This window comes from Gobio gobio, assembly GCF_949357685.1.
Source record: "Gobio gobio genome assembly, chromosome: 4".
NCBI classification, from domain to species: Eukaryota; Metazoa; Chordata; class Actinopteri; order Cypriniformes; family Gobionidae; genus Gobio; species Gobio gobio.
In genome coordinates this window covers 55,127,907-55,148,584 of record NC_137100.1, presented here as the reverse complement: position 1 = coordinate 55,148,584, position 20,678 = coordinate 55,127,907, and the positions used below count along the sequence as shown (strand labels likewise).

Below are 20,678 nucleotides of genomic sequence, written 5' to 3'. Positions count from 1 at the left end.
ATAGTACAAAAGGGAGGGTGGGGTAAGATGAGTCAGAGGGTAAGCCAAGCCAAAAATCAAGTGTGCATGATTTTTATGTGACCAAATAAACAGTAAGTGCCCATCATTTTTAGCACATGATAAAAGTGCAAAGTATTTATTTTTTAAGACCACTTTTTCATGACATATGGCCCTATTTCTATGAAAACCATAAAGTGTTTTTGTCTAACAGTATAGTAAAGTGAAGTGACGCCCGGGGGGTCAAGGGTCTCAACCCTATGGTCTCAACTCACTCGTGGTATTGAGGGTGGAAGAGGGTGCAGGTTATTCATTCCCCCCCTCCGACAATTCCTGCCGGATCTGAGACTCGAACCCGCAACTTTCGGGTTACAAATCTGACTCTCTAACCAATAGGCCATGACTGCCCCCTCAGTGTCTACTGTTGTGTCTTTTAAAATTTCAAAGAGTTGTGTACATAATATATTCTATATAATATTTTATTATTGATAATATTGTTTTCTGCCAGAAAAGTAAAATAAATGTCATTTTTTATATATTTTGTTTCTTATAATAAAATTAAGCGCATTTTAAGTAGGCCTAAGGCTTTTGTGGCCACTGTATACTTTTGAACAGATATAAGACACCTTAAAAAATATAACTGGGCGCATGTTTTTCAAGAACTTTCTCCTACATGACGTAGGCAAAGAGGACTCATTTGAAGAAGGAAAAGGAGATACCGCATGCCTATGTTGTATTTCGTCACATTTCGTGTTTAGAACATTATTAGTGTTCTTCATATGAGTGTGTGACTCCTCTCCGGCCTTGAAGAGTGAGTAGTGTTCTATTATGAAGTGAATGAGTCATCTGGGGGAGGGTGAGATTGGACCAGTCGCTGTCCGGTGAAGCCAGTCACAGCCCGGGGTCTAAACTTGGATGGGGAGGGTCTTCAGTCAGCTGTCGTGCGCCACCGAGCACTTTCTGGACTTTATAGACCGGTAAATCACATATAAACCAGTGAGAGAGCACTTGCATCGTCAGTAAACTTCTAGAACTCATACATGAGCACAGCGGTAAGCTTAAACTTAGGTGCGTGATCACGCGCCTGAAGAGTTTTTTGTGCTTGTGCTGCCAAAAAAACCGAAATTTGTTTTGCGCCCTTTTTAATAATTGACCCTATTCGGACATCTGATAGCAACGCAACGTTCTGAACACGAAAAGTTCTCTAAACTAACTTTTTTCCAAGTTTCACAATGGCAGAAGGGGAATACTACACTATGGGCAACCGACAGAGGATTCCACGGGATCCGTTCCGGGAACAGTCACTCGCATCTCGCTTTATGGAAGATGACTTTGGACTGCCACCATTTCCCGACGAGTTATCGATGGACTGGCCTGGCTGGGCGAGACCTCGATTGAGCGCCCGCCTCGACGCGCCGTGGTCGGGCTCGTTGCGCACGGGCTTCCCGCGGACGAGCATGGGCTCGCCGCAGGGCTTCAGCTCCAGGTACAGCGAGAGCCCTCGCCGATCCAGCGCGCCCTCGACCAACCCAGACGAGCCGTGGAAAGTGTGCGTGAACGTACACAGCTTCACACCTGAGGAGCTTAATGTCAAAACTAGAGAAGGTTTTGTAGAGGTGTCAGGTGAGAAACAAATGTATAATAAATGAGAAGGATGAGTTATTATGAGAACACCAAATTAATTACCCTATAGCCTATAATAATGAACCATGGAATAACGTGGAATGGAATATCACACTCTGAAAATGCTGGGTTGTTTCAACTCATGTTTTGGTTAAATATGGACAAACCTAACCATTTGGATTTAAAATTGTAGGCCTAATTAAAAAAATTAAACCAATGCTTGGGTTTGTCCATATTTAACCCAAAAACATGGATTGAAACAACCCAGCATTTTTTAGAGAGCATCATTTACATTTGTGCTTTTAGCAGACGCTTTCATCATATACATTGCAATTACTAACGTATGCAACTTTTTACAATTTACCAAGGCATTTGCAACGTAGTTTTTTAGTCATTATTCCAACATTAATAAGGCCCCTTTATACAGAATAATAAGTAAGAAATCTTTCTGCCAATTATGTATGTATGTATTATTTCATATATGACACATAAATCATAATAGTACTAATGAAAATGCACCTTTTTCACTTTTCTAATTTGATAGAATTTGTCATTTCAAACTATATTAACAGAATAACAATTAAATAGAAAATTGACTTGAACTCCATCATTTTTAGTATGTTTATATGTCACACTTTACATCAGCCGTTCTTGAGCTGCATTAACCAGACCTGTTAATCATGTTATCCAACTTGATTTGAGAATAATCAAGATGAATTTATGTGATTTAAAGGAATCAAAGAACCTTGAAAGTTCTTTTTAATAATAATTAAAAAAATATATATTAATATGTATTCCTTATTTTGTGCCAAACTTCACCTTTTTTTAATCGAAAAAGTTCATTTTAAGGTTTAAATAAATGAAATTGAGATTTTAAATATGGCCTTTTGGACCCCTTGTGCATCTCTGCTGTTGTCTCTCTGCTGCAGTTTTAGAATGCAAGGCCTTTGGCATGACTTGCATATTACCAGCAAATCTCTTGTAATTAGCCACCTGCTGAGATCCCTTGAGGACCTCTCACATTAAACACATTGAATTAGTCCCATACGTTTCTCTTTAACTACTAAAGTTCTTTTGTAAAACTGAAATTGTGTATCTATAATGCGGAAGAGTCAAAGGCCAGTTGCTGGCTGCTCCAGAAATACATTTGTTGACTGTGATGGCAGGACAGAAGTTCAGGGTTCAGGAGAGAGCAAAAGCCTGTTGCGCTGGGATTATTATAAACACTGTGCTGGTATTCCAGCTGGGTCACTCAGTCACAGTGAGAGGAGGGTGGGGACAGCAAGACTTAACGTCACATAACCTCATTCTAAAAGTGTCACACTGAGATATCCCAGTGAACCACCCTACGCACTGTTCTTTTCACAGAACACCTTGTTGAAAATCAGAAAAAAATTTAAGTCCAACTTTGTCCTGAAGGAAGGCATTGCCAAACAAATGTCACAGCCATGTTTGAACGTCTTTGTTCAATAGGGAAAGGCCATTGCACAGTATCTCAGTAGGTAAATGTCTGTTTATGTGAATAGATTTGGCTAGAGTTGTATTGGCTGTTGAAAGTGCAGATGTTGAATAATCAGTCAAATGTGTTTGTGCTGAAAGTGTTCTCTAAAGAGCAGGTTATTGTAGATATGTAGGCCATGTCGAAACACAATATGGCATGACTGGCATTTAGTGACCAACAGCTGCAGAGAATGAGGCCAAGAGGCTTTTAAAAAGGCTTTCTTGATTTAAAATAGCACAAAATCATACATAGTGGTGCCTGTAAAATGTGAAGGAACCACAAAAAAACGTATATGGCTTGAAAATCTGAGATTAATAAACCTGTTCAGGTTACGCTTCTGCGCCAATTGAGCAACTGGGATTCACTTCTGTGGATGTTGTATTTAAAGCAACATCTTTTTTGAAAAAAGTTCTTCATAAGTGGTGTATGGTCGTATTGATCACCTTTCTCAAAGGCATCGATCTCTGCCTTAACAACTGCCTTTATGTCTTTTCACCAGGGAAACACGAGGAAAAGCAAGACGAGGGCGGAATTGTTACCAAAAACTTCACAAAGAAAATTCAGTAAGTATGATGATTGTATCAAAAGTTTCCGGGGGCTTCTGATTTGGAACCTTCTAGAATGATGAAGCAACTTCCAGAGGAATGTCACTCTGTGTTATTAAAGCAACACAAAGCATTCCCGCTCCTCCACCCACCCCAACCTCCCTGCTTTCTTCTTGCTCTTCAGAGAGTCAAATTGGATGGTAGAGGCAGAGGGAAAGAATCAAAGTTAGAGATAAAATAGACAGCATATCATGCGGCTCTGATGTCTGCAGTAATTAAGAGACATAGCGATTTGATTTTTTCCTGTCGCCATGCTGTTTTTTTTTGACAGAGAGGCACAGAAAGAGACTCTAAGGAAGAAAGAGAGCTTAATTATTGAACAAATCCAGCATTTTTTTTACAATATTGTTCAAAGGTTTGGGGTCAGTAAGATCCTAGAAAGAACTTTTATTTAAGCAAAAGGGGCAGGAAAGACTTTTATAATGTTAGAAAAAGATCAACTAAAATAAACGTATGAATAACGGTTTACACATAAATATTAAGCTACACTGATAATAAGAAATGTTTCTTGAGCACCAAATCAGCAGAATGATTTCTGAAGACAATGTGACACTGAAGTCTGGAGTAATGTTGCTGAAAATTCAGCTTTGCACCACAGGAATAAATTGCATTTAAAATATTTTCAAATAAAAGATTGTAATAATATTTCACAATATTACTGCATTTTTACTGTAGATATATTTTGTAGTTTTTAATGTATTTTTGATCAAATAAATGCAGCTTTGGTGAGCATAAGGCTCCTTTTTTTTTAAATATTAAGAAATCTTACTGACCCTAAACTTTTGAACGATAGTGTATGATTAATAACAGCTTGCGCCAGTGCAAGCCCTCTTTTGGCATTAAAAAATTACTGTCAGGATTTACTAAAGACATGCAGTGAAATATTTGAGCTGAAAAGGCGTGCACAGGGTTATTTTTTGTGGCTGACCTCATTGCATATGCATTTGTAGGAGTTTTCCTTTCAAACGCAACATTTATGGGAGGAGAGTATTTAAATGAATCATGCATGGTGATTTACTAAGGTGTGAGCTAGTCAATTTATTGGTATTTGTGCCATTATTTACCGCCCAAAATAAGCATGTCCTAAACCAGATGCTAATTTGTCCTGCTCTTGGTAGATTGAGTTGGTCATTAAGGAAATGATCCGGCTGTGTCTGTGCTCTTTATTTGTGCGTCGTTAGTAAATCACACACAGAACCTTCCACTCACATCTGCGCTTTATTTTTGGAATTACGCTCTCACGCTAATTTGCCCTGTTTAGTAAATCTTGCTTCTACATCCAATCTAAACTGCTTAGTTAATTTGATGCTGACCGTCCTTGTTGGTTGTGTGAAATTCCAACAGTAGCTTGGTTTCCATTACAATCTTGCGCAAAACTTTTGTGATATTTTCTAAATGTTGATAAAAAACTGTCGCAAAATGATGGCATTTCCATTAACCGATGTTATGCGACTAAAACAAAAAATGGCTAAAAAGCATGAATGGCAAGGATAGCCCCTTATACTTGGGAGCGACCACATATGCGGTGTTTCTCCCTCATATCTGCTTCGAGGTCTTGATACATTGTGGCATTTATTTGTTGTTTAGAATCCAGTATTCCAGTTTTAAATAAATTAATACTTTTATTCTGCAAGAATGTACAACCCCAAATCAGAAAAAGTTGGGACAGTATGGAAAACACAAAAAAAAAAGAAAATAAGTGATTTCTAAATTTACTTTGACTTATATTTCATTGCAGACAATATGAACACAAAATATTTCATGTTTTGTCTGGTCAACTTCATGTCATTTGTAAATATGCATATTTCCTGTAATTCAGACCTGCAACACATTTAAAAAAAAAGTTGGGACAGTAAAGCATTTACCACTTTGTAATGTTGCCATTCCTTTTCACAACACTTAAAAGATGTTTAGGGACTGAAGACACCAAGTGATGAAGTGTTCCAGGTGTAATTTTGTCCCATTCTTCCTGCAAACAAGTCTTAAGGTGGGCAACAGTACGGGGTCTTCGTTGTCGCATTTTGCGCTTCAAAATGCGCCACACATTCTCTATTGGAGACAGGTCGGGACTGTAAATCTTTTGTAAAGACTGTAAAACTCGTCCAAACATACCATGCATGCTATCTACGCCAAGTGACCTGTAAAAGTGAAAAACTGTTTTGCGAAATATTCCTTTTTTCGAATTGCCTGATAAACCACCTCATGCGAGTGTAGGGTTGCCACCTTTGGTGTGGCAAAATAAGGGACACCCATTCACATATTTTTTTTAAATGTCATAAACTTTATATGACAGGATTATTTGTTATGTATGATTATAGCCTAGCTAAATTATAAATTAATAATAACATTTATTAGGCTATAATCTATTAATTAACCTGTCTAAAAAATAATAATTCTGTCTGCCAAGCTCTGATAATGTATGGAATATTATATTAATATATTATCCATTAAAAAATATATATAGGCTACCTTTAGAAGCACGGATGAGTCTGTCAGCGCTGTTGCTTTAAGTCAGTCAGTCTGAGAGACTGAAATGCTTCTCATAAAGTGTGCAGTTGGCCTGAGGTTCATCATGAGTTACTGGACAGACACATACCTTTTTGATATTCAGCTCTATATCTGGAGATCCTCTTGCGTTTAAACGGTGGACGCGACGCGAGCTCTACATGTTTTTTAAAAAACGCGCAAGTTTACAGGCACACGGCACAGCGCATGTTCTCGAGACTCCGCTGCTATGACAACAAAGCCGCTAAACCGCAATCACGCACAAATGAGCTCCTGTACTACTTATTGTGAAATTGATTTGTTTATATTTGCTATCAGTATCCTCCACACTGCAAAATCCTTGTGTGTTTATTGAACTATGTGTGGACCTGTGTAAAATACGGAACAAATCGCGTCCCGTATTGGTTTGATACGGGACGCGTCATTTTGCTTGTAAATACGGGACGATTCCGTATTTTACGGGACGGGTGGCAACCCTATGCGAGTGTAAAAACGTATTTGCGATATATGGGAGTTTTTGTGAAATTGATGTGTATACATTTGGATGTATTTCCCATTCGAAATTTCTATTTGCGCAATTTGAAAGGTTACTAGAAACGCAACTTTACATTAGCATTCTGCTAAGCTAAGAAAACAACACACTGGACCGTGTGTCCACCAATAGCATATTTTTCCAATTGTTTTCAATGGGAGCACCACATTTTTAAAATGCCATGAGCGTAACGAGGCACCGGCCATCTATTTCACGCTGAAACGTTGAACGCTCTGCATTTATCACCGGTCGCCGAGAGTAGAAGAACGTTCAAATTTGGATAAAACGCAGCGATCACTGTCACTTTTTTACCCAGCTGACCAATCACAGTGGAGGAGGGGTGGGACCAATACCACACCGACCAACCGCCACATTTTTATATAGTATAGAGAAAATACAGAAACAAACTATCTGTGTAATGACATACTAGGAATACTTCCGCAGATATTCCGGATCATATCAAGCAAAGTGTCTCAACTGAAAAAAAAATCTGCTCCGCTGCCAAACCGCTCTCTAGCGTCCACAGCTAGCCGTTTTCAGCAGAACGCCGTTTTCAGCTGTCCAAAAACGCTTTGGTGGACATGCTGCATTATAAAAGGTACAGGTCACGCATAAATTACAAGTAGCGTTTTTATTGATAGCTTTCAGTATTGAGTATCTCAATCTCTGCCATTTGCTCCTCAGTAGCACAGCTGCAATGTCTGAGTCAAAGCGCAGGACGGCTGTAGCTGTGTAGCATTGTTGTGCTAATTGAATACTGTCAGGCCACTGCAGTATGCTAAGGTTTATATAAACTCAGCAGACGCTTGGCAACAAGTGTGGAACCTTCCAGCCTTATTTGGCCATGATGACTGACAAAGCTCAGGGACGCTCTCTCTCTCTCTCTCTCTCTCTCTCTCTCTCTCTCTCTCTCTCGCTATCTATCTATCTCTCTCTCTCTCTGTGTTGTGTCCTCTCACTCTCTTTCCAATAAAAAAAAACTCTACAGAATTTCTGTTCTAAACCTTAGTGAGCTTTCTAACTAGGTAGCATTTTAAAGTGTCATAAGTGTCAAATACTGATCCAAACATTGCATCCAAAATCGCATACACTCTTGAGTCGGTACTTATTTTGAATAAGTAGTTACTTTACCACCACTAAGTAAGTATTTTCTATATAGTATGAATGTGTGTTGTAGGCCTATGAATGTAATCTGGACGTGTGACCTACCAGCGTCAGTTACGTGCTTCACTTCCATTCACAAATCCTCTCCCATGTTCTCATGGGATGGTAAAGTGTCAATCTTATGCACACTTCAGACTTTTTGCCTACTCTTTTTATGAGTAGCCTACTGTGAATTCGGACTTACTTCTTTTGTCATATACAGTTTATCGCCTATATATAGTAGAAAGTATGCGATTTCGGATGCAGCCATTACTTTGTTCTTCTAGCCAAATTCCTTGTGGAGGAAGCATTTCCAGACAGGGTTTGGGATCCGTAAGTTTGTTTGTTTGTTTGTTTGTTTGTTTTAAATAAATTAATACTTTTATTCTGCAAGAATGTAATACATTGATCAAAAGTGACAGTAAAGACATTTATAATGTTACAAAAGATTTAAATTTAAAATAAATGCTGTTCTTTTGAACTTACTATTGATCAAAGTATCCTGAGAAAATATGTACCACGGTTTCCACTAAAAATATTTAACAACACAACTGTTTTTTTGATAATAATTAGACATTTTCACTGAACAAATATTAGAATTCAGAGTTGGAAAAAGAGTTGGAAAAAGAGTTGGAAAAAGAGTTGGAAAAAGAGTTGGCAAAGGATATAGTGCGTATCTGTATTTGTGCTCGTCAAATGATTCAATTTCCAATGTGTTTTCGCTTTGGTGAGTAATGTAGCCAATCACAGACATGTTTGTTAATTTCTTGAACGCAATGGCCAATCACAGGTGTTTGAGATTTCAGAACAATTTTGACTAAAGACTGGAGTAATGATGCTCAAAATTCAACTTTGACATCACAGGAATCAAATAAATTTGAAATATATTCAAATAGAAAAGTTATGTTAAATTGTAATAATATTTCACAATATTACAGTTTTTACTGTATTTTTGATCATATAAATTCAGCCTTGGTGAATAATTTAAAAAATATTGCTGACTCCAAACTTTTGAACAGTAGTATATTAGGTAAATGAACTATTTAGGGTAACACTTTATTTTACAGTGTGTTTGTTACATGTTACAGTAACTATAATAATAACTATAAATTATGCATTATTACATGCAACTAACCCTACAACAAACCTGATCCTAACCATAACCTTATAGTAAGTACATGTAGTTAATTAATATTAATCAGTACTTACATGTACAGTATAACACTGTAACAAGGAAGAAGTGTGACCGAATTTTATTTAAATGTAATTGTACTTCCTTACATTAAAATTTTAATTACATTATTGCATACCGTTTGCTACCTCAATTTCAATTCAGCACTAGATATGCAAAGCATTACGTGAAAGGTTAGGATGTTGCCTTTTGCAGTACACATAATATATTTGTCACCGTATGGCTGTAGTGTAGTCGATCGATATTCAAGGAAATAGTCTTTAATAATCAAATCCAACGAGCACAGGAAACCTCAGAAGAAAGATTATACACAAACAATACCAGACAATGAACTGAGGGAACTAAATCCCCGATTTTTTCACAAATACGATTTAAATCGATTTTTTCCCCCTCTTACTTAAAATCAATCTGCAGCTAACAAAGAAATTGTTCAAAACAAGTTTTAACTTTATTTTGTTTAAAAATATTTGCGGCTTGGTAGCACATACCTGGGGTCCAAAACGTTCAGCATGTGAATAAACACTGGCTATTCCACAGTATATAGGCACCATATCTTTTGTAATTTACAATATACATATCAAAGGTTTATGAATTGATATGCAGATACAATTAACTTTCATTAACAACAGTAATGTGCAAAAGATTATAGGGAAATTTTAAATATTCTGCTCTTATTAAATATGGGTTACCATTGTTCTTAAAGTCTCACACTGAACTGACCGACAGCTTCAGTGATTATTAAAGGAATTTGAAAAAAACATTCAACTATTTCTTCCACAATACCCCTTTAAACTTCTAGTTTTACAAATCATCACATTAAAAATAACATTAAAATTGGATAATATTTAGAGATTTTAAGTGCTGGAAAAAGTGTGAAGCATTTGAAAACATTCCATGTGGTGTTACTACAGTAAATCATTGTGAATGTTGGTGATTTGTGACTGAAACCCCTGATCCTCGCTCATGTTGTCTCAATGTTTCTCCTGGTTTCCACATCAGCTCTGTTTGATCTGATATCTGTAGTTTATAACAGAATTCTGCACCAAACGCCTCCACTAGTTCTTGCAGTAGCGATGTTATTAACACTGTGGTGAATTCAAACGCTTTCTCACTGGATCTCCCAGCGCTGTGTAGTAACGGTGTCACGAGATCAGCCCGTGTGTGAGCTCCCTTTGCGCTGTCTATTATTGCTCCGAGCTGAGAAACGTCCGCGCAGCTCAAACGAGTAGCGCAGTTCCGTTCAGACTTTAAACACACTTTGCAGCAGGGTATTGTTTGTTCTGCGACTGACGCCGAAAACCCGAACACTGACACGGTCCTTGTTGTTTGTATATCTCTATGGCAGGGGTGTCCAAACTTTTTTTTAAGGGGGCCAGATTCGATATTGTGGACATACCCGGGGGCCGGTCCATTTTCTATTATATATATATATAATTACATATTTTGTTTCTTGGAAACATGACAGATTTGACAAAAGCTTGAACTGACAGTGGAGTAGCTTGGACACAGGAAATGTATAGATATTTAATAATATCTTTAAAATTACATATTTGTTCTTGATTCCTGGGGGGAAAATCAAAATGAATTGAGTTTTTGTTTGAAACAAACTAAATTATTTGCCAATGGATTAGAAAAATAAGAAAACAGAAACAAGATTCCAAACAGAAACATTATTTTTCTTACCCCATTGGCAGATATATTTGCTTGTTTTAACCAAAAACTCACTTCAATTTCATTTTATTTTCCAGAAAAAAATATCTAATGTAATTTAACTTATCTAGTAAATTCATCTTGATTTAAGAATTTTTAGATATATTTATACTAGAAACCAGACAAAAAATACTAAATGACAGCATTTTTTGCAGTGCACACAAGGCAAAAAGTAAAAAAAACAATTTCTATATCTAGAATGGCTTTAAAGCAGCACTAGGTAACTTTTCAACCTTTATAATACATTTTCAAACCTCTTGTGATGATACATCGACTTACAATAGGTTGAATGACACGTCTGCCATAGCCTGACGGGGTCTGTATCGTTTTTAATTGTACTTTTAAACTTTGGGTTTCGGGTAGTAACCCGAGAAAAAAAAGAACTACAAAATTCGACTGCTTTACGGCATATACGTCACTTCCACCACCACCCCCACTTCCTTAAATTCGGACGTGCGAGACAAACTATCATTTGTTTGCCGTATGTTATAGTCATGGCCGAAGCAGCACAGGAAAATAAGAAAGCAAATGTTTTGTCGGAGGAAAGCAAAAAGAGGAAACGAGAAAGTGATCGGATTAAAGGCAGGACGAGGATCAACATTGGGCCAGCGTTTGCTCGTTGGCGTGAGCTGAAGGAGGAGGAGCTACATTCTTGCAAGTAAATACGTAAGACGTACAAAATCATATTTTAGGATACCTAACATGTCTGTGATATTGGTTTATTTGACTTGCCTCAAGCTATAATGCTAATCGATTTTTCAAATTTGCAGATTCATCTATGGTAGCTTGATATTATAATATTGACGATGTATGGTTATTACCTACCACTCAAACATTGAATTGAAGTATCATATAGATTCTGTAAAACGGTAACCAATAGACTAGGCTACTATAATGACGCTGGCTTGTAAACGAGAGCGATCATTTGGCGTTTGAAAAAAATAAAACCCATGAAATTATATTCATATGACATGCTGAAACATATGCCACTGTACCTGGGATGAAGACATTTCACACGCGACGCAAGCAGAACACCTGCATGTGAACTCCTCCTGCAGTGTTCAGGGCTATCATAGTTGTCATGTCAACAAATGCACGTGCGATGCATCCACAGATGTAGAATGACAGTTTACGATGGTAGTAGAGGACAATACTGTTTCCCAACTGTAGGGGGAGCCAGAGAGCAAAAACTACCTAGTGCTGCTTTAAAGCTACACTGTGTGATATTTTCCCCCATCTAGTGGTGAAAAGGTAAATGACCATCCAGTGAATTTTAGTTTCTGTTCCTCTCAATTCCGATTTCGTTTCAACTCCTACGGTGGCCGATTTAGTCCAAGATTAACATGGCTTCCAGTTCGACCTCGTCCACATTCGACACGGTGCCTGTGGGATATTCTGTGCGCAGTGGGATGGTTGGAACTCAACTGGCCTAATTATTCGGCTAGAAAGAACTGCAGCTAATCCAGAGTGAACTTTGATGATAGTAATGTTTATTCAGTCATCCAATTGCAAGGCATAAACAGGTTTGCGTGGATATGTACATAAATGTGGTTTCTGTGAGAGAACAAATAAGGATGGTAAATATACATACACAGTTAAGAACTGTATAACTATACTTATAAGTTACATTTGTATAATGTAACCATAAACCAGAGCTTATTGTACGATATATAGGCGCTAAATGCAGCTGCATTAAAAGGAGCGGAGCTGCCGCTGCTGCTGCTAACAAGCGGTGTCCGGTTACAAAAGTGTGTGCGCAGCTTTAGCACTGCAGTGCGCTCTGTATAACAACTGTTAATATGCCGATCAGACCTGATACATATTTCCATCAACATACATTACAAGCAAATATTTTCTATAAACGAATAAACATTGTTGATAACAAAATAACTAAATGATTATTAAAATAGGTGAGCATTACGCTATTGTATGTTGACACAAAAATACTTCTGAGGTGACATCAACTGAATTACGCGATGACACACTCTGAAACACAACTACAATGACAATAACTATTATTACTTACGGAGTTATTAACGCACAGAAATACCACACAAGGAAAAACAGAGTTATACGGAGTTTTCCTGGCTTGTTTATTCCTCAAAAGTCTGTTACTGGACGCTGCTGAGATGAAAACTCTCTGCACATGCACCAGACAAGTCTGAACAAGTTGACGCGCACATGCGCGAGGCAGGGAATTTTGTACAGTGCCATCGAGTGTTTAAACCGGTTAAAACGCGAAAGGCGAAGCTTGAATTTACGGGTATGTCCCTCTTTGGCTAATGTACTTTCAAGATGGAGGGGCAACATGGCGACCACCGTTAGATCCCATTACCTTATGTATTTTCAATGGCATATTATAAACTTACGAGAATACTTTATTACTTGAAAGAAGTAAATATACATTAATGAGCACATATATTTTTGAAAGAACGAAGTGTTTTTAGCTAAGAATAGACTAAAAAAGTTACACAGTGTAGCTTTAAGGTATTTATTCTATAAACATAAATACAAATGCACAAAACAGCACGTTTATGACAAAATTAGTCTGCAATTTGGCTTTTATTACTCATTTAATACATGTCTACATTACAAATTAAATACAATTAGAAATTAACCTACATTTCTGACAAATTACCACGGTTACAGTTAGTGTTACCACATTAAATCCATGATAAATGTTGGTGAATTGTTTGAAAAGTATTTTAACTGAATCGGCTCAGCTGATTTGCACGTTGGTGTTGTTGATTAAGTCAGCGCTGTTTAACTGGATTTAAATTAAATTAAATCACCAAGAGATTTGCAGCTTGTACCGGAGACCTCTGTGCCGAACTCGAACACTTCTCATTGGCTGTTTAGTGGTCGCGTGATCGAGACACTCAGCAGGTAAACACATTTGTTCAGAGTCAGAGCTCGTGAGTTGCGCAGAGCACAAGCAGCGCTGTTTCGTTTCGCTTTTGGCGCTGTTTCCCTGGCCTAAAATCTGCCACCTTGCGGTGACATCGTGAAACTGCACGATTTGTAAATGATCCGTGGCGGGCCACATATAATATATTTTAATAGACAAGCTGCCGTTTGAAATTCATCCCCGGGCCGGACTTTGGACACCTCGGCTCTATGGCAAACATGCGGGGGGGCGGGCTGAGCCCACTCGGAACTACGGGAGGCCAGAGGGGAGTGTCGGCGGATGTTAAAGAGAAAACCGATTTTCATTCAAATAAATCGACGTAAACTACACATTCGAGTTAATCGATAAAATCGATTTATCGCCCTGCCCTACCACTGAGTTGCAAAAAGACTGAGAAGAAGCATTGGTTTTCAGCGTGAATGCTGCGAAAAACACACCAAATCAGGACCGGCCCCAGAGGGGGAACCGAGGGAGATGGACTTGATAATAGCATGTCATTTTCTCACTCAAACCACTGCCGCCTGCTTCTTCTGCTACTGATTGCTTTTGGAGGGAAAAGCTGCCCAAAACTGCTGGTCTATCTGTTTTTGTAATAATAGCATGTTATTAGCGAAAAAGAGTTGGCAAAAGATACAGTGCGTATCTGTATTTGTGCTCGTCAAATGATTCAATTTCCAGTGTTTTTTCGCTTTGGTGAGCAATGCAGCCAATAACAGACATGTTTGTTGATTTCTTGAACGCAATGGCCAATCACAGGTGTTGAAGTTAGAATCCACTCACCGCTCGAGTTTTTGTCCAGTGCTGAGTTCTGCACGCGCGCAGAACAAAGTGTAGACATTATGTAAACAAGGGATTCATTGTGTCAGCTTCACTGATTGAGATTCAACTTTGTGAGATTGTGTTCATTGAATGAGTGACAGCGTTTAGTGATTATAAAGGGAGCGCTCTTTGCACACTGTCTAGGCGATATAAAAAAATTATCAATAGGCCTATAATTTTGTTTTCCATTCTTTACAAGTGGCCACATACACACTTCAATACATAGGCCCACCTGCATTTCCCCTATTAAATCAAGTCATGCAGCAGCTCTTCTGCCACTCAGTCCGATGAGGGGGCGTATTCCGGTAGGAAAGTGATGTCAATGCCTCTATACAAGGTGAAAGAGAACAGGTGTAGAGCTAATTAATAACCAAGATAACTAACTAGGAAACAGATCTCAGGCAAAAAATGAAACATAGTCCCGTCCACAAGAAGCCAGAGCTTTCCCCAATCTTTTTTTCCCCTCATTTCAAGAAATATCTGCGTACACACGAGAGCACTGAAACCGACTCAAAACGATGTAGTATACATGCCAGGCCAGTATGTGGCGCTGTAATTCTGCCACAGAAATACACTAAAAACGGAGAAGAAGAGTTGTGGCTAGAAGGGGTACAGCAATGGTAGGAAGTGAGGCAAAATCTCACAATAAAATAACAATAAATACATTTGCTACTTACCAGATGTGTTTTATTAACGCCTACACCTACCCTAAACCTACCTTTATATTAATGCAAGTACTAGTCTTTCCCGTGCGGGACCTGGTGTGATGACATCACCGTTTCACAAAATATACGGATTGGCTGTACACACGAAAACACAAGGGTGTCGTTTTCAGATTTATCCACTCTGGGACCCGGTTTAAAAAATATATAGGTTTCATGCTCCCAAAACACCGGATCCGTGTGGATGAAACGCTGATACGGTACAAATTTTAACGTCTACAGCTAAACGCGTCTCCGTGTGGACAGGGCCATAGACACAATGAAACTAAAGACAGAGAACTACATGTTACAATGTTGCTGATTGTGAGAATTCATTTATATTGTTAAGTACAATCATTTTATCTAGAATTATCCAAACGCAGCATTCGTCACTCAAATCTCTAAAGCAGCCCTAAATGTTCCTCCACCTCTAGACTTTTGCACTAGAAGTCCAGCAGGAAGTAGCTTTGTATGATATCACCATCCATTCATGTTCAAAACAAGTTCCACCCTTTCTCTGTAGAGCAGATGTGAATTTATGGTAATTCAGCCTTAAAGGCATCACATTCAAACAGACAGTGAGAACTCCTCTCATTAAAATGGCTGCAGTCAGTCTGCCTGCTGGATGATTAGACTAGTGTGTAGATGGAAATTTCTGGTGATAAACTTTGCATCAGGAGGCGATTTGTAATAATTGGCAACAGATTCTATTTCTGAGCCCAGCACCTGGAGCAGGGCTCCCTCCCTCCCTCGCTCTCTCTCTCTCTCTCTCTCTCTCTCTCTCTCTCTCTCTCTCTCTCTCTCTCTCATTGCAAGTGATGGCAGGCAGAACATTTAAATGAAAACCACAAAATGCATTGAGAATTATCTTCTAGCCACAAGCTGCCACAGAGAAAATGAAGTTTGTTGAAAATTAAACCAAAATGAGAATATACTGAGTATACAAGGGCACAGTGTGTGCAATTCCCATGACGGTTCCCATTCTGGGTTAATATTAACCTAAAGACATGAGCTAGACATCAGGTAGTCTTTTCTAGGGTTATGTTCAGGCAATTCAGTGTAGATGTTAATATTACACTGAACATGGTCAAGTTTTTATTGTAACATTTGGTTTCAAACTTTATTGTTTCAGTGCAACTGCAAGGTACAATCAAAAACACTTTTTAAGGTGCAAAATATGGTGTGCATTTAAATATTAGATATCAGATGTTGGTAACACTTTAGTATGGGGAACACATATTCATGACTTTTGTCTCAATAAACTCCTAATTGACTGCTTATTAATAGTTAGTATGGAAGTTTTTGTAGCTTTTAAGTTTAGGTATTGGGTAGGATTAAGGGATGTAGAATAAGGTCATGCAGAACAAGGCATTAATATGTGCTTTATAAGTACTAATAAACAGCCAATATACTAGTAATATGCATGCTAATAAGCAACTAGTTAATTGCGAGAACCGAACTCTAACAAGCCGCTTTTGTCAGTGTCATTGAGGTACACTATTAAAAATAAAGGTTCTTTATTGAAATCTATGGTTCCATGAAGAGACTTAAACATCCATGGAAACTTTCCATTGCACAAAAGGTTATTTATAGTTGAAAAATGCTTTTTTAGATTATTAAAATATTCATTACTCTAATAAAAAATGGTTCACTGAAAGATTTTTTTGGGGAACCCAAAACGGTTCTTCAATGTCGGCAAAAATTCAGTTTTGGAACCTTTATTTCCACTGGTGTAAAATGGACATCTTTCTGAACTCTCTCTCTTATTTCACAGAATCCCATCCGATGTGGACCCTGTCACTGTGTTCGCCTCTCTGTCTCCGGAAGGTGTTCTCATCATTGAAGCCCGACAGACCCCTCCGTACTACCTCTACAGCAACGAAATGCCCGCAGATCCCATGGAAGAACCAGAGGCCAGACCGCAGGAACCCAGCATGGCTTCAACCCAAGTCTTTGAAGTCAGAGAGTGAACCGGTGCTCGCATCCCGTGGTATTTTGGTATCTAAAATCTAGTTTTACCAGTTTCAAAAAATTACTTAAACCAAAAGTCCTTAATCTGTTAGTGAGTAGTCCAAAAGTCAAATGTTACTTGTACATGGTTGGATCAAATACCAGTAGCTTTCAGTAACAGTGTCAATGAAGATAAACAAATGTGATAGAGCTACCGGTCAAGAGAGAGGGTAAAGTGGGATGAGGCCCGATTCCTGTACGGCTGGAAATAGGCCTGGAAACATACTCTACACATACGTAGATGCGAATGCATGGTCATGGTCAACATTGGGATGGCACATCTCATTGTATATACTTAACATACATTCTTCTCAGTCCTCAAGGGGGCGATAGAGTTCGCTTCAAATGTCAACCATTAAATGGATAATTCACCCAAAAATCATCTCTTTTTCGCCTACACGTTGTTCCAAACCTGTATGGCTTTCTTTCTTCTGTGGAACACAAAAGAAGATATTTTGAATAATTTCTCAGCATTTTATGTCTATATGATCCAACACTGATAAAAATGATTCTGTGGTGAAGTAAATACTACAGAAAAAGCTAATGTAATTTCTACATGAACAAGTTTGTTCAGGCAAGAATCCAAAAAACATATTAGTACTCAGTTCAAGCTTGTAATTAAATTAAGTAAAACCTGCTCTTTTCTGATACTGGTGTTCCCATCATGCACTGGGGCATGAATAATTAATAAGGTAGACCAACGCCACTGTTTTCGAGCTGTATTTACACCATTTTATCATTGCTTTTTTGTTACGTTTAGTAACTTGCCATTTTGTAACATTTGGAGTTCATTTTCTACTAAAAATGACATTCATACTCAAAAACGATCCATTGAATGTTACAGTCATTGTGTATTGTGTACAAAGTATTGAGATCTCTGTGTACGTGTGGGAACCACAGTACTTCTATTATGTAGATATGGTGTCTACACAATATCTAATGTATTATTTACCTTTCTAGTTTCTAAGTAAAGCTTACATTTTAAAAGTTTGGTTTAATTCAGTGATGTATTTTTTGAGTAAAAGTATTGCAAAGCAAACTTCAACTAAGAAATGACTCACTTTTACTGGCCAAATTCAAGTTACTTATTTTCTTTGATAATTGTACTTGACTTGGTTAAGTAGTTAAGTTTACTTAATTCCATGTGAATTTTACTATGCGCAAAAAATGTGTGTGCAAAAACTCGCAAAATAAATATTAAGGTATCTTCATTGAATGCTGTTTTAAACCCATTTGACTTTCATTGTATAGACAAAAAAATTGTTCTTCAAAGTATTCTTCAAAATATCTTCTTTTGTGTTTTGTGTTCATGTGAAATGACATGAGGGCGAGTAAATAATCTCGTAGTTTTCATCTGAACTATCCTTTGAACTCATTTTCGAAGTAAATTAAGATTCTCTTTAAACTGTTGCGCCACCATGTCGATCTGATCAAGTAGAAGATGACACGGAGAATGCGATGTGTGCTTGAGTTGAGTTATAAATTCCATTCAGACACATTTCATATGTGAAATCAAGCTTGCGTAGCTAATGTTTTTAGAGTATGTTTTGGACTTTCCACTTGTTTTAGTCCCGAGTTCAAATGAATTGAATCATCTGAATTTGTCACATTGGACTATTTATATGAAGGTCTTCTCTGAGAACTGGGCCTGAATGCTGGAGCTCTTTCTCAAGTGCTCAAGTATTGTATCTTCTTCTTTCTTTCTTTCTTTCTTTCTTCTTTCTTTCTTATTTGTGGGTGTTTTTCTTTTTTTTTTGTGTAGGGGTGTATGCTATGCATTTTTATAATAAACAAATTTTACGAAAGCAAGCCTTTTATTTCTCCTTTCTGCAAATCTCTATCAGGTTAATTAATGAGCTGCATTACAGATAGAGCTGATGTCATTTACACCTGTTTGCTTATCCAACATATATAACCTTCGGATATTTTCGAGTAATAAATCAAGCATCATGCTCTCCTTGGTTTCTCTCGGTCTCAAAATCCTCTGTCCTCTATCACATCTGTGTGTTCGGATGGCAGATTGGCTGTGTGCTTATGGGAGCGGCTCCATGGGAGTTGTCTCTGCACGGTGGCGGTAATTGGGTGACAGATTAGTGTGGAGATTATTCCGAACGTTTTGGCTCACTTTCAATCTCCTCCACGAGAAAATATTGAAGAAAACGGTACTCCACTGCTGATTAACTGACGTGTTTGCCCATTGGATTTTTCTCGTCAAATCGATCCGAGCTCTCTCATCGTCTAATTTTCAGGGTGTGGGGTTAATGAGTCACGAATACTACCATGCTCAAAAGGAGCTGGCATCATAACCATCCGAGTTAGATGAGAATTATACGATATTTACTAGAACTCAAGGGATGTAATGTGCAACCATATTCACTGCAAAAATGATTCATGTAACATTTTCTGTAAGCACAACAAAAAGTCAACTAGGTGCCAATGCGACAGGTTTCCGTCTGTCACCTAAGTTAGAACATTTCTCAGCTTTCACTGATTAATCATTCTTGCAAAGCACAACAAGAAGCCTCACACAATCTTGCTCAGGTCTTTATTAGTGCTAAGAGGATGCATGTTACAGTAAACTCAAAAAGATCTATGGGAATTAAAAGGCTAAGGTTACAAACGCATTAATCCAGATACATTTGAAAACTATTTTTTTCTTGGTGTTTTTGTCCTGCAAAAATGAAGCTTATTGAAGATGCTCTCCCAAGGTGATACAATTGAAAACACTGGAGGTATTCAAAAATAATAACGCGTGTTTAGTCATGTGACGCATATTGAACCGATATACACTGCCCAACCAAAAAAAAAATGGATTTAAATAGGCAAATGCATTGTCAATACAAGATCTTGAGCAAAAATCGATGCACCGACATCGATCACAACATTTATTTCCATCAAGAGGTCTATCAATTTTGATAAGATCTTGTATTGACAATCCAAGAGTCCAGCACTCTGTAAAGTGTCCTCCAGCTCATCCCAAAGACTTTCAGTGACTCAGAGGTGCCAATTCATGTGTGTGTTCCAACCATTCTTTCACAGTTTGAGCCTGATGACATCTTGACATTGTCATCCTGGAATATGACCATGTCGTGTCTTCCTACATGGTTGTTTAAGAAATGAAAAGCTACACACTCCATCAATTAGGGTTAGAAGAACTGTTGCCAAATATATAACATGCTAGAATCATAACAATCACTGAAATAATTATCTAATCATCGACTCTTAAGCATTTGCCTGTTTACATTTTTTGGCCGGGCAGTGTATATCTATTTTTATACTGGTATATGTGCCTGATATGTGCTACTGTATTTATTTTCACAGTGTTGCTTTAGAACAATTTTACGTTGTACAATCTTCATATAACATTCCTACAAAGATGACAGAAAATGTACTTGCTGTCCTGCGGCAAAACATGCGGGCGATCGTGCTTTA

At 37.9% G+C, this 20,678-nt stretch overlaps 1 protein-coding gene across 1 annotated transcript; it reads left to right on the top strand.

The window, feature by feature from the left end:
• Positions 1–841: 841 nt before the first annotated feature.
• Positions 842–20,045, top strand: hspb8 (heat shock protein b8). The gene is made up of 3 exons (XM_079814641.1): positions 842–1,620; positions 3,621–3,684; positions 17,011–20,045. The coding sequence occupies exons 1-3, from the start codon at positions 1,230–1,232 to the stop codon at positions 17,204–17,206; spliced, it is 651 nt and encodes a 216-aa protein (XP_079670767.1). The 5' UTR covers positions 842–1,229; the 3' UTR covers positions 17,207–20,045.
• Positions 20,046–20,678: the final 633 nt, after the last annotated feature.